Here is a 14,449-nt window from a genome sequence, read left to right on the forward strand (position 1 = left end):
AGCTCAATTGCGGCTTAATAATGTTCGTGACTGAAGGAACGCCGCTACACCGATCAAAGAAACAGGGAAAGCCTCACAAATCTGGTCACATACGAGTGGTGCAGGTAGCTACGGTCATTTCCTTCCGTTTAATAATCCGTATTGATTAATTACACATTGGAATGAAAACAAGCATTGACAATCTCCCTGTAATGAAGGTTTCTGGAGGAACAATATGTCACGAGATGTTTGTGTGCAACTGCAATTCAAACAATGAAAATGATGCACGTTTAAAGAAACAAGAGTCCATACATAACACATTTCATGTGTGCACAATTTCTTTTTCACAGATTGGCCATTTTGGAGAAGTGCAGAAAAAAAAGTGCAGCAGTGAAATATTAAAACTAAAAGTGTCACAAATCATCTGAAGAAGGGAAGCCGGAGTCAGAATATAACTCATTGAATCATCATTAATGATTAGCCATTTAATAAAAACACTTTAACAGTTTACGTAATCCTTCTGTCGTCTCCTCGTCTCTCTTCATTCATTATTGAGCGTGTTATGATGTGAAACAGCGCCCCTCTAGATGTTACGTGGTGAATGAGCTTTAAAAACATGGTACTGCGCTCTGTCGCCTCAGACAGCCTCGCCTCCTGTGAGGAGCCCAAGCGGAGTTGGCCTCCCTTGATGAAAAAAAGTTGTTTCAATCAGTGGTCCCCAACCTTTTTTACCTCACGGACCGTTTTCATGTCAGACAATATTTCGCGGACCGCAAGAAGGTCGGGCGGATAATAAACACCTCGTGTGCGTTGTTTGGCGAAACTGCACAGTGAGGAGTGAACAATTGTAAACGTGATGAGGGCGATATATAAAGTCCCATTCACCTGTGTTTCTTCCTGCACCATGATGCCCATTTCTGAACCACGTTTTGGATGAAGAAGCACTGATATTGAGACGTGCTTTCAGACGTGAGAGGATGTTTGGGGACAGATGAGATCAGCGTGAAGCTCTCCCCATCCCACAGATGCTCTGTATGGCACTAAGCTTTTTTTGCAAGCGTCATGTTTTTATATGCCGAAACATTACATTACATTACCTGTCATTTAGCAGACGCTTTTATCCAAAGCGACTTACATTACACTTTAAACCCATGGCTTTTTTCACATTTTTGCCCGGGGAGCATTTTTGCCCCGGGGGTTAGGTGTCTTGCTCAGGGACACTTCGACATGGAACAAGTGGCAGCCTGGAATCGAACCACCAACCTTGTGCTTCCCAGCACACCTTCTCTAACCCCTGCGCCACGACGACCCCCGTCAATGAAACTGTCAATGAAGACACTATTTGCCGCACTGTCAGAAGTGTGTGTTTGGCACTGAAGTCCTTGGCACACATCGCTATTACCTTACCTGGCCACAGAAGAATGTGTTACATCAAAGAGGATTTCCACAATACAGTCCACATATGCCCGTATAAATGGGTGATTGTGTATGTATGAAGAGGGCTGCATGCTGCGTCTTCTCCATTTCTGCATCAGTAAATCTGTGATCGATACCGTGGTCTATTTAAGAAAGGTGTGAACGTGCACTTATCACAGCTATGTACAGCTGGATTGACTTAGCTCCCTCTTCTCATCCCGGCTCGGCAAACGTGCAACCGATTTAAGCCCCGACGAGTCAAGCTGCGCTTTATCACTTACCCTGGATTTCTTTATTCGACTTTTTGCAAGGGTCAAGGAAAGCCAGGAAGTCGTTGGCATCACACCAATCAAATCACCGTCAGTGTGCTTACATAATGGTATAATTCAAATCTTTGCTTAGTCGGACTATGCTATTTTTCGGGGGGAGGTGCTATTATCCCAATATACATGGCAGTGAATAAATCGAATCATTGGCCCAAAGCATGTCATACCCGATACGATAGGTGGCGCTGTTTTCTTTACAACTAGTTGTGATACAGCCATTTCCGCTTGACCTCTTCACCACTACCAACAACAACCAACAACAACTACAACATTACGAGAAAGATGGCGAACGGAGAGCAAGGTGAAGCCACATCCCTCTACTATTTGTGCATGATGTTAATAGGAGTACAGCGGATGCGAATGGCGCTATTGGCTGATTTGATAACGGAGAGAAGACGCCGTCGGGATCTCAAGCATGCGCAAAGACGCAAAGTTCAGTTCCTTATCCGATTCACCGTTACATGCCGCAATAGTCAAACTATCAACTGGATCGGATCGATTTATCCAGGGTGTTAGTCGGATCGTAGTCGGGCCGCACATAGTCGGACAAAGGTGTTTACATGAAACGGATAATTTGATTTCAGTCCAACTAAGCCAGTTATTCGAATCCATGTAACCACGCTGAGTATGTCATCAATGTTAATGAATGAAATAACGGAAGATTTTAGTTGATAGCTTGGTAAGTGAGCGAAAGTATTAAGCACAATGATGGAGGGAGGAGTATTTAGTAAAAAATAATAATTACAGCAGCAACTCCGAATTACATCAGACGGCAGGCCAACACCCCCGTAAAACATACACAGCTTAGAGGTTGCGTCTCTCTTTTTCTCTACGCTACGCTACATCTGGGGACAGACAAAGCTAAAAAAAGTCATGTCTAAGGTGTTAACTGCTGATTGTCAGTGGAATGACAAATATTGTATTATGTCACAGCATTCTGCAGGAAACACAGAACATTTTTAAACTCTGTTAACACATAAAAAGAGTACTTCAAGTACTACCCGCTTGTACTGTTTTGTCCAGTGTAACCATTAAACATTAACATGCTTTACTTCTTCAAAATGCATTTTGAATATATTTAACTCATTCAAGATCTGAGAATGGACAGAATGTCTTAAGAACCAGTGCGAGACGCCTTGTGGCTCAGTTGAGTCCTTCCTATTTTCCAGCCTTTGGTCAATCAAAATTCTACATGTTCCACCTTTAGTCTATTCTGTCAGCAAATAAAAACCCTTGGCTGGTTTCTTCAAAGAGTGGATGGGACGAGGCCATTTCATTAGGCAACTTCAGATCAAAATACTGAGCGACGTGTAGCCCGATAGGCTGCAGCATCCTGGATCACCTCAATTTCATTTTGATATTCAAGAAGCACTTTTGCCCAATTATCACAAAAGAATAGTTTGTCTTTTTCTGACCCGAGTTCTTTCCTTGCGTTAGTTCGTCCGCAGCTCTTTATCCAGTGTGAAAGGGGGGGTGCTCTCGTGGTCTTATAGTCAGAAGGATCAGTTGATCGCCCCCGTCAGGTCCGTGATGGCGCCCTCGCTGACGAGGTTCTGCAGCAGCTTGGTCTCTCTGTCCACATTGTGAGTGCTCTGCTTCAGCATGGCGGCCATGGTCAGCTGGTCGTAGTAGTGCAGCGGCGCCCCCCGCTGGTGGAGCTTGTAGCCGAAGCCTGCCAGGCTGACCTCGTCACACAGCAGGCTGGCTAAGTTCAGTGCGGAGACCCCTATGGTCGGCACTTTCTGGAGAAGTAGGGGGGCAAACATGTCGTCATTTCTTTATCCGCCTCCCTTCGAACTTCTTTTGTCTTTAATTATAATTTAATTTAATTAATGTCTTTTTGGACGTGCTGTTTCATAAGGAACTAAACCACAGTCAATGTGAACCATGGAACACTGCAGCGGAACACCAACATTAATACAGACACACGTTCTCCACTGCTGTATTCATGTGATGTATTGTAATGCACCGCCCGCCCCACCAGAGGTCGCTCGCTACGGACTAATAGTAACATGCGTTGTGCAGAGTCAAACTCCTTCACCTCTGACCCCATGGGTGTATTACCTTCTCCCATCCCCACAGGCCTCCTGTGGGTGGAGGGTAGTGCAGCAGGTCCAACGCGGTCTCTGTGATGACCAGTGGGTTTAGAAGTCTGAACCGGTGGGGCTCTAGAGGGACTCCATCTGGAACCTTCTGCCAGAAGAAGAGCCAATCCCACAGGGGCTGCAACACAAAGCACAGAGGTGTCCCAACTCTGATCTCCAACGTGCAAGGTCTTCTTCGTTTTAAATACGAAGAACTCTTTGTGAAGATGGCGGATCCGTTTTTGAATTCTTGGGTATCATCGGTGAAGAAAGGGTGCAAAGGGAATTCGATGGCATGGTGAGAAACAAAAAGGTTTTTCAGCATGTTTCTGAGAGGATGGCAGTCGAGGGTTACCAGCGGACATCCGAGCAGTGCCGCATTAAATGCAAGAAACTGCGGAGTGACTACCGTAAGGTGAAAGACCACAACAGCCGGAGTGGTGTTTACAGAAAAAATTGGAAGTGGCTAGATATGATGGACGCAATCTACGGACCGGCGAGTTTGGAACGAGAAGGGGGCATCGATACGGACACCTCGTTGCCTCGTTTTTAATTGTGAAATATAGTAAGATCACGAGAAAGCGTACTTTCAATGCACAACTTTTGTGCAAGTCTGTTGTTTGTCTGCCAGCCAGCCAGTGTGCTATCAACCAATAATTTCCAAGCTAGCAAAACGCTAGTTTATTAGCACGTTGTGGACGCAGTGCATCTCCAGTAACTGACAATAACCCTTCCAACACTGTTTGGCCAATATAGATATAAACAATCAAAGTGATTCCTTTGTGATGCAGAACAGAGCCAACATAACATACATACGTTTGGATTACACTAAACAACACAATGCATTGCGAATAGGGGAACATGGCAGCAAAGACATCATTAGTATGTCATCATTAGATTTAAATGAACTGTGCCTCGTCACAGTGTGGAGAACCCACAGTACCTCTGCCTTTTGGGTGTCTGGTGTTGAAATGAAACTTGTTACAGCTGACTGAAGCCAAGGGACACGCAAGACCCCCTTGCGTGTCCCTTGCGTCGCTTTTCACACCTCCTTGCGTCCATGCATGTGTTTCTAGGCTTGCGTCGAAAGTAACGCAAGCCTCCCGCAGCGCACAAGGCTGTGATTGGTCCGCTAACTACATCCTTTACGGAGTCTCACATTTCCGCTTTCATAGCCCGATTTGCCGGTCGAGAGGTGCACAAAGTTGTGGAGGAAAATGTGTTGTGGTTGTGGAGGACAAATGTGTCTGCGATGAAAAGCAGCAGTGGCGATGCACGGGGCAATAAAGTCTATGATGAATAAATAAACAAATAAATAAATAGACGTGATTCTCTAGGTCGTCTTCAACAAAACACGTTACTCCGCCTGTTGTTGTGACGGTGAATTGCTCTGCAACACACGCAAGACTTAGAACCATGAATTGAAACGAGTGCGTCAACGCAACGACGCAGAAGCGTGTATGCAAAGTGTCCTCCTTTTTGACGTGAAGGAAATGGCCACCCTAGCGGGAACCCTGACACACGCATGTTCTCACTCACACACACACGTTCTCTCACACACACACACACACACACACACGTTCTCTCACACACACACACACACACACACACACGTTCTCTCACACAAACACACACACACACATGTTCTCTCACACACGCATGTTCTCACACACACACACACACACACACACACACACAGATGTTCTCTCACTCACACACACGCATGTTCTCACACACTCACCACAGAGAGCTTGTTGATCATGGCAGAGATCCAGCTGATGTCCCCGCCCTTGTACGCCACAGCTACAAACAGGGTGTGTGGGTCGGTGTCGATCCAGTGCAGAGGCGTGCCCTCTGGGTAACTCATCCTGATGCTGGTCCGATTCCCCACGTCAACGCTGAACTCTCCCAGTGGGCCACTGTTCAACCTGGAGGAGGGTTGTTGATTTGATGTGTGAAAAACAGAGTTATATGGGTTTGTTGGGCGAGTCGGCAAAAATAGTAATGACCCGAACATGTGGAGCTACAGTCAAATATGCACTATCAGGGTTACATGACCGCACAGGCTTCTAACCTGATAATCGTGTCGAACTGGTTGATGTGATGGCCAAGCTCCAGGCCTCGGAGAACGCCTCCATTTCCCACAATCACACAGCGGAGACATTTATCCGCCATCATCGTTTCTGGCGCAGAGGCAGAGTTCGGCAGCTTGAAGAGGAAGCACAGAAATCACAGCTTGAATCATAGAGTCTGTGGTTGGAAAAACAGTAAGCTGACAAGAACATAAAGAAGCACTTTTGGTTTGTTATGTTTCTCAATGCAAACATTTAGATGTAAATTCTATAATTATTTATAAAGTGCATGGAGATGACTGAGCTACGCCAAACAGGTTCTGTCAAGTAAAGCAGATGTGGAAGTGTCTTAAAATCGGCATTCCCTCTACTGCCCACAGTCTTCTTCAATACAGCATGACGTTCATTTGGTAAAGACGTTCCATTAAGAGTCAAATACAATTGATGCAGAGAAATCGACTGCGACTAACTGATGGAGCCCTGAACAGCGGCGGTTAGATAAGCAATGTTTGGTCACTGTGTAACTGACTGAATGCTCAGTAGACCTCCCTCACCTGCTTCAGCAGGTCCTCCACTTTGCCCTGCACACCTCTGAAGCCAAACGGCAGCGAGTACTGGAAGAGGTTGTCGGGGAGCGGCGTGTCCTTCCACAGGAACGGCTGGGTCGTGCGACTGGAAGCGGGGAGTCGATCCAACATTCTCGCCCTGGTACTGCCGGGACGACACGGACTCTCCAGGACTCTCTGCACGTACTCATGCAACTGCTGCGAGGGAAACGCTTGGGTTAGGAAAACTTCGGAATGGACATTTTCACTTCAAACATTTACTAGACGGCGTAGTCAATAAAAGCAAAGCTATCTGTAAGTATCTTATCCCAGGAGTACTATGAGCATGAAGTACTACATCCGGAAAGATTCCGGCAGACTACGATGCTCTCACCCAACAAAATGCAGGCTCACACTGTGAAAGGAGGTTCTCTTTTGCTAGTTATATTGAGAAGAAAAGTTCTTTATCATCTAAAAATGTAAGTGACCATGTGTGTCTTAGCAACTGGCTTGGTGCAGAGCAGTAAGGAAAAGTAAAGTGGGAGGAATGGATTAAAAAAGTGGACGTTAAAAGTTCATTCGAACAAGGGAAAGGGATATAAAGCCAGTTCTTTATTTTTTTTTTGTACTTCTGTTTATTAGAATTTTACATGGATAACTCACAGAATCAACATTTGAAATACTTCCTACATAACTCCCTTCCCATTTGGCTCCCCCCACCCCAACCCAGCATCCCTTGACAGAAACACAACAAAATATTTAAACATCTTTATACAATATTGAATTACACACAAAACAAAATAATATAAACATGTTGTTAGGTACACTGTTAAAAAGGCAGAAAAATCTCAAATCTTTTTGCCTTCTTTGCCTGTAGCAGTACTTCCAGTGCTTTTTTCCGCTTTTGAGCGGTTACGTGCCTCAATTTGGCTTGCCTGTCCTCCTCCACTGCAGTCTTCCTGCTTTGCACACCACTGGTTGATGGCTGGCACTCAAACTCTTCATGCCTCTCTTTTTTCTTCAACAAGGCCTTTTGTCTGCAAGCCTTGTCTGTTGTTCCTGCAGTGTGGATGCTCCTGCAGAGGACCTTATCGACCCTGGAGAGCTTCACGTCATCACTCTTAAACATCTGGATGGCTGTCTGACTCCTGGACCTGAGGGCATATTTAGTTGTCTGGATAGCATTGTAGGTAGCCATGCTCATTTTAGTGCTTTTGCTGGTAATTAGGTCTCCCATGGCACTAAATGATGACTCTACCATGGGTCTGTGGAAAATGGAGAGAGCCCCTCGAACCACATGGTTTAGGCCTGGGTACCTGCCAGTGTCCATTACATTTGCCCACCAGTTTACCATGTTGTCACCATCAATATACAGGGGAAGGGTGGAATCCACATTGAATTTCACCACTTCCAGTGGCACGTCACACTGGGGTGGCACCAAGTGGCCCATCATCCCTGGCCCTGACAGCCGCTTCAGCAGTATGCCAGTCTCTGAGTGGCCTCTCACCAATGGGTCCAGAGCAGACAGTGCCTGTAGGGTCCTGCTGTTCAGTGGCAGCTTTTTCTGCATGTAGGCTGCGGTTGACATGTATGCAGTCTTCACTGTGTAGAGAAACTGCAGCACAATCGGATGACTTGGATTTTCTGCCTTCAGTTTCTCAGCCACCGGTCCGACAATAAAGCTCCCTGAGGCAGCATTTTGTCCCTGAACTCCATCTCCATGAGCTTCTTTGGAGTGGTGTGAAGATGCTCAGCCTTGATAAAGCAGGCCATGAAATTGTTGACCACTCCAAGCTGCTTGTCATGCAGTTTGTGGACAAGGGTTTGGCTACCCTGGAACACCATCACATACTCCTTGAGGATGTCAAGGACGCCTAGGTAAACGCTCAGCTGGAGGTTAGTGTTGAGACTCTCGAACCAGAGTTTCTTCACCACCCTCCCTTTTCTGTCCTTACCAACTTGTGTCATTCCTTTTTTGGAGAGGTCCTGATGGAAATACTGGATCCTGGCCTTTGCCTGCGCACCAACACTATGGTCCTTGTAGATCTCCTGTAGGACGTCTTCATAAAGGGTCTTGTCTGCCTGAGGAATCCAAAGTAAAGGACCTTGTATGCAGGCAACATTCGGCGAGTGCTGATCCCCACATCATAAGCCGAAAGCCACCGATGTGCCGCAAACCGTTGTGGGTTCGTTCCATGAATGCCCATAAAGTCACAGATCTCAATCAGGTATTTCAACTTGTATGAAGCCCACTGGTGGTCTGTGAAGGTTAGCGAAGAGCTGCTTGAGGTGGTGGCCGAAGGGGGCAGCAAACTGTTTGGCGGCATTGTGGATGTGGTGCCAAGAATCTCCATCAACATCCAAGAGGTTCTGGCAGTGCGTCCCTCTGATTCTGGTCTCCAGCCCAGACTTGCTCCCACGCATGACATTACAGGAGTCCATCATCATACTGATAAGGTTGGCAAAAGGAATTTTATGGTCATTGAAAAAGGTCACCAAGGCCGTTTCCAAATACTGAGCAGTGCCCTTTAGGACTTCAATGGAGCCAAGGTGTTCAACTACCACATGCTTCAGCTCTTGATTGAAATAGCACACACGAATGGACAACACCTTCTTATTGGAGTTTGATGTGCTCTCATCTAAGTTAATTGAGAATGGTGTTGACCGGATGCTCTCAAACGTCTTCTCTGAGAAGGTGTGGCCCAGGCCTTGGACCATCTTGTATGAGGCAGCAGTCCGGGACAGCTTCATGCCCGTCAAAGCTGGTTTATCCCGAGCCAGTGTCTGGGCAAGCTCAACAATGACAGGAGCTACAGATAGTGGGAGGGAATGTTCTGCAATCGTTCCAAGAACCAGTGCCTGAAAAAAAAAATGTTTTAGTATTTTATATGATACCCTTTGCAAAGCACATGTAAATAATACTTCTTTATAAAAAACGATTTCCTTGTCTGCTTATCTAGGCTTAATACTTTAATGATCTATGATAACAACTGGCACATACTGGCTAACCAACACTCACTTCTGCATTTGCTACCCTTTCAAAGAGTGGTACTGGCACCTCATTCTGAAAGCAAACTGAAGTGGGAGAGAAAGTTTGCTAGCTAGGCTTCATACTTAGGACAACTCAAACGTGCTTTACATCGCAATAAACAGGCATATTATTAACAGTAAAGGTATAAAAGGGCATTTAAAAACTTGGCTAGCTAACTACGTTGGCAAGCTAAAAGAAAAATCTAACTTGACAAGTTAACCTTAACACCTGCATAATTACGTCAGAAACGATTGCTTACCGTAAAAGGAGTGCAGCTTCCTGAAGTGTTGTAACGTTGCATCTCACTGAAGTGTTGTAACGTTGCATCTCACTGGACAGCCGGGCATGAAGTACCGTTGTAAACAATTTTTTCTATCTTTTTGCTAACGGGACGTAACGGTACGTTTCAACGCGTAATTTTGCCTCGTCATCATTAAACGCAAGTCATCATGAAACGTAAAAAACAAATAATGATAAAATAAAATACATATTAATATGTATCTACTGATCTGTGCTTTAAATGTAATTTTTATATGATTACAATCATTCCAAACATTTTTATAATCAAAATCCCTGAATTTGACCACGTCGTGTTCAAACAGAGAGGCGACTCGCGAGATGAGGCAGCAACGAGCTGCGCCTCATCTCAGATTGTGCAATCCCCCACACACTGGATTGAGTGCATGCCTTTTGCTTTCTCATTGTTTGTCATCACTGAAATATTTGTATACACTTTTATTATATGTCATTTTTATCCATAGAATAGGTCATGTATTCACGTATGTGTAGAAGCTATTTAGTCTTGCTGACCACAATGAAAAAGCACGTACGGAAGGCAAACCTAACCTCTGCCTCAATGAAGGAGCCTGGAAAATGGACTTTGATTCCAGTGACATTATAAATAAATAATGGGAGACCAATGCCAGAGCTAAAAGGTTTACGACGGGACATAAGATAACTCGATCGACTACTCACATTCAAAGACAAATTGCTTTGGAAATGTTTGGAACCTCAAGAATAGATTTTGCTTTGGACGAACAGAATAAATATTAGCAAGAGGGAGGGAGGGGGCTTCTCACCCCTCATTTGCTAACATTACATTGATATCAGAGTAAGCCTTTGATTTCTCCGTTGATTTCCCATTATTTATTTTTGGATTTTTAATGTGACGGTAAGGTAGGTACATTTTTTGTCGTTTTCTCGCTTAGATTTTTCAAAAGTTCCCGAGAAATAGACACTGTACTATCCGATAACACCGTTATTGTAACCAGCAAAAATGGTTGATGTGATTTGTGAGGCGTCTGTCAGCCAACTGTCTGACATTAGCACGTTAGCCTACGTTGGAAAGACTGATGTTCTTGCAGCGTACCAACGTCACTACTGTCTATTACGGCATCTAGGCAGCTATAGACCCGAAGACGACACGAGTTGGCCAAACGAACAAGCTTGAAAAAAATATTCATGACAGCTTGCGTTCGTAGATTACTTGGAGGACCGGACACCCCCCCCCAAAAATATTTTTATTGCAGATCTACATGAATCACACAAATGACCTATTTTGAAACAAAAACGGCGAATTGTGACAAGTTTGCACCCCTGTAAACACAAAACTATACACACATGATCATCTTTGAGGCAGGATTCCACCAGGTGGAACATGTTGAACTGGAGACTCTTCCTGCTGTTCTCGCGCTCTCATCTCCCCACATTTAGCAGGACGTTTTCAAACCACTGTCTTTTAGGTCCTCTGCAGACTGTGTGCCGTGCAGGGTAACGTCAGAGGTTGGGATGAACGTAGTTTAGCAGCTAGCTTAGCCTAGCGGTGCTTTAAGTGGTCCATTAGCCACTCACCCGGTTTCTGTTTAACACGTGAAGTAATTCCTCTGCACAGTTCTCTGCTAGAACTTCGCGACATACACACCGCTGTTTGTTTTACCTCCAATGCAAAAAGCTCTCTCCGTCTTCAACTACCACCGTGCGCTCTCCGCTCTAACTGACTGCAGCGGTTTAGTTACATTTATATATATAGAAACTATATATATTAGTGCTGGGAATGACCAAAAACGGATATCCTCTCACCTGTTTTTGTTCGTGACTGACGTGCCAGTCCAGAGCGTCGCTTCTTATTTCTGTTTCCTTCCATGGGAGAGAGACCATCCACAAGAGACCTAAAGCCACAACCACAACCACAACCAACCTTCTTACCACACACCCACACACACACACACACACACACACACACACACACACACAAAATGTGAAAAAAGATTCAGGGTTTTGGGTTAAATTGCAGTTGCTAAGAAGTCATATGTTAATCATTTTGAGGTTGCCAGTAACAACAGTAGAAAAGGGCTCGATTCATGGAATATTGATCGCTTCTGCTTGAGATTAGGCTCAAAGCTTTAGATTTTTCTTAAAGAGCATTTTACTGCATCTTAGGACTTGTACGTATTAGAATGTAAGACACAAAGGCAATGTTTTTATTATCATTTTTTGCTGTACTAAATACAAGATTACTACATTAATCAGTTGTAGTCATTAAGTTTAAAAAATAGATTTGACTACATTTACAGTTTTTCTTTCTTAATTAGCGACTTTTAAAAACTACACACCCTGGATACAATGTTGTTCATATAATCAGGATTTAAAGAATCACCCACGTCGAAGAATCACTATTCAACAGTAACATTTCAATCAAATCGTCCACTTTAAATTGATTTAAGCATGGTTTGTTTTATTTGGATTGTGGTGCTTTAGTTGTATGTTTGTATAACTTATGATTTTACCAGGCATGCTATTGGACACTATTTTTCTTCCATTGGACTAAAAATTGAATTGCAGTTATTTTATGGATATAAATTATAAATAAAAACATTTTTACCATCTTCTAATTTAAGTCTTGGTGCATGCTGCAGTCGGCAGAGCTTTTACATCCCTGCACCAGTTTTATGCAATGAGCTACTATTTTTGTCTTAACTTAAGCTCATTTTGTATGAAAACATATGTAACTTAACAGAGCTTAAGATTTAGGATTTGTAAGTAAATTGGAGCAAACCGTGGTCCACTTCAAATCGAATAAAACTTAATTTTCCAGCAACAAAATTGTGGCTAATGAAGTTTCTGAGTGGCTTTGTGGCACAGTGGCTGGTGCATGAATGTTAATGTCACGCCCTGGTAACAACGTATGCATAATAGATCATTTCATTAAGCAGTTACTGGAAAATGGGTCTCCCTTTGCACGGTTGACATGTGTTGCTCTATCGTTCGGCTTTTCCACGGCCCTCTGAATCCCGGCACGTTCTGCTCATATGAACGGCACGTCAGTCCCAGTGATCAGCAAGTAGCGCCGTGGACAGTTTGTCAGTCTGATTTAATGGCTTCAACATAAATATGGTTCACAGCAGTGTACTTTCCCACTTGATCTCATGAAAACGCGTGTTTTTAATACAACGAATACTACTACATCTTCCAAAATGGCTCAATTCTTCAGGCCCAAAACACAGTCGCAAAAGATACTCATTTACACAAGCTTCTCATAAGGACGAGGAGGCAGGTCCATTGCTTGGGGCGATATGTGCTGAAGAGTCACCGGTTGCCTTTCACCATTCCTAACAGCGCTGTGCTGAGACTCGTTTCTGACTGGGCCAAAAAACGTGTTTTCTCTATTTGTAACAGACAAACCGGCTTTAAAGAACGACCAAATTCCATCACGTTTCCCTTCCACGTTGACAATATAGTTGTGTATTGTTGCAGCACGCAGGAAGAATTGTCATCTTTTGCCAATATCTGAATTGGCACACGTGGGTTTGCACTCTAGATTCACACCACTTCTTTTTAATACTTTAATCTGACGGGGACGTAGATCTTCAGGGCGCTGGTAAGACCTTCCCAAGCAGCTCAGTATCAAAGAACAGTGTGCCAGGTAATGTGAGCCTCACCTCCGTGCTGGCCAGCCTTTAAGGGGCCTCATGTCGGCCGAGCTCCTCGGGTATCTGATGGCGCGGGATGGGGGGTCTCAAGGGGCTGGTCCTGGACACGAACCACCTGAAAATACATATTTTGTGTTACGCACCAACATGGCAGCAGCCGGTGGAGCACATTGAGCGGCTTTATGCAGCATTCAAGTTGAGCTTTAAGCCTAGTTTATGCTTTTCAGAGCGACGCAGACGCAAGACCCCCTTGCGTGTCCCTTGCGTGCCTTTTCACACCACCTCGCGTCCTTGCGTGCGTCGACCCATTTGTCCAGGCTTGCGACGCGAGTCTCCCGCAGCGCACAAGGCTGCGATTGGTCTGCTAACTACATCCTTTACGGAGTCCGCATTTCATAGCACAATACCGCCATTGTTAAAACGAAGAATGTTTACGAGAGAACGGATCAGATTGAAGAACTTCTGTCGGAAGAAATGCGTAAATATGACCGCTTATTGGCGTAGGAGCACGCGCCCGCCTTCATAACCGCCTTCTGGATCAGACACAAGCGCTTCAGCTGAAGCGAATAGAATCGTGTATCTCACAACAACCAACTACGCGGGAGAACTACTTATACAACCACCTTTACGCGTTCGTTACGGAATGAGCCAACGTTAAATCCGCCGAGGCGTTTGTCCCCACGGAGACCGCCGAGCGGAGCCGCTTCCCCGCTGCGTGCCGGCGCATCTTAAGCAGTAAAATTCAACATCACGCCGTTTTAAAAAAAGGGGATCACATTAACGGTAAACACACGTTCCGTTAAGGTTACGCATTGATGTAGCGGCACTGACGTTAATCATTACATTGAGTACATACATCGTAGCGCCGCCATTAACAGTTACATGAATTATCGTCCTCCGCACCGCATTTCTCGTTTCTTACCCTTCGTTCCGACCGTTACGGGTCCTCCGGACGCTCGCCCCGTGGGTCGATGCCAGTCCTTTTTCAGCCAATCAGCGGCTCAAAGTCTCGCAAACATTTCCGGTCTTTCGAAACAAGAGCCCCAAACATCTTATTAAACGAATAT

General features: G+C 44.8%; 1 protein-coding gene across 9 annotated transcripts; it reads right to left on the bottom strand.

Moving 5' to 3' along the window:
• Positions 1-99: 99 nt before the first annotated feature.
• st3gal5 (ST3 beta-galactoside alpha-2,3-sialyltransferase 5) lies at positions 100-14,444 on the bottom strand. 9 transcript variants are annotated; one of them, XM_040172855.2, is made up of 8 exons: positions 14,305-14,444; positions 13,392-13,497; positions 11,533-11,650; positions 6,432-6,641; positions 5,880-6,013; positions 5,547-5,733; positions 3,786-3,944; positions 100-3,463 (listed from the first exon to the last, which is right to left on the bottom strand). In XM_040172855.2, the coding sequence occupies exons 2-8, from the start codon at positions 13,421-13,423 to the stop codon at positions 3,224-3,226; spliced, it is 1,080 nt and encodes a 359-aa protein (XP_040028789.2). In that variant the 5' UTR covers positions 13,424-13,497; positions 14,305-14,444; the 3' UTR covers positions 100-3,223. The 9 variants fall into 9 exon arrangements, with proteins under 9 accessions (XP_040028789.2, XP_077958253.1, XP_077958254.1 ...); XM_078102127.1 differs by having other exon boundaries at positions 11,533-11,653; positions 14,305-14,399; XM_078102128.1 differs by having other exon boundaries at positions 6,432-6,638; positions 14,305-14,393.
• Positions 14,445-14,449: the final 5 nt, after the last annotated feature.

The sequence above is a fragment of the Gasterosteus aculeatus genome, chromosome 4 (genome assembly GCF_964276395.1).
Source record: "Gasterosteus aculeatus chromosome 4, fGasAcu3.hap1.1, whole genome shotgun sequence".
NCBI lineage: Eukaryota > Metazoa > Chordata > Actinopteri > Perciformes > Gasterosteidae > Gasterosteus > Gasterosteus aculeatus.

Bases quoted from the DNA above. Each gene is read 5' to 3' on its own strand.
- st3gal5 (XM_078102127.1), bottom strand. From the start codon at position 13,423: ATGAGGCCCCTTAAAGGCTGGCCAGCACGGAG. The intron at 6,014-6,431 runs GTGAGGGAGGTC...TTCCTCTTCAAG, and splicing joins TGGAGGACCTGCTGAAGCAG to CTGCCGAACTCTGCCTCTGC. The intron at 5,734-5,879 runs GTTAGAAGCCTG...ACCCTCCTCCAG, and splicing joins CAGTTCGACACGATTATCAG to GTTGAACAGTGGCCCACTGG.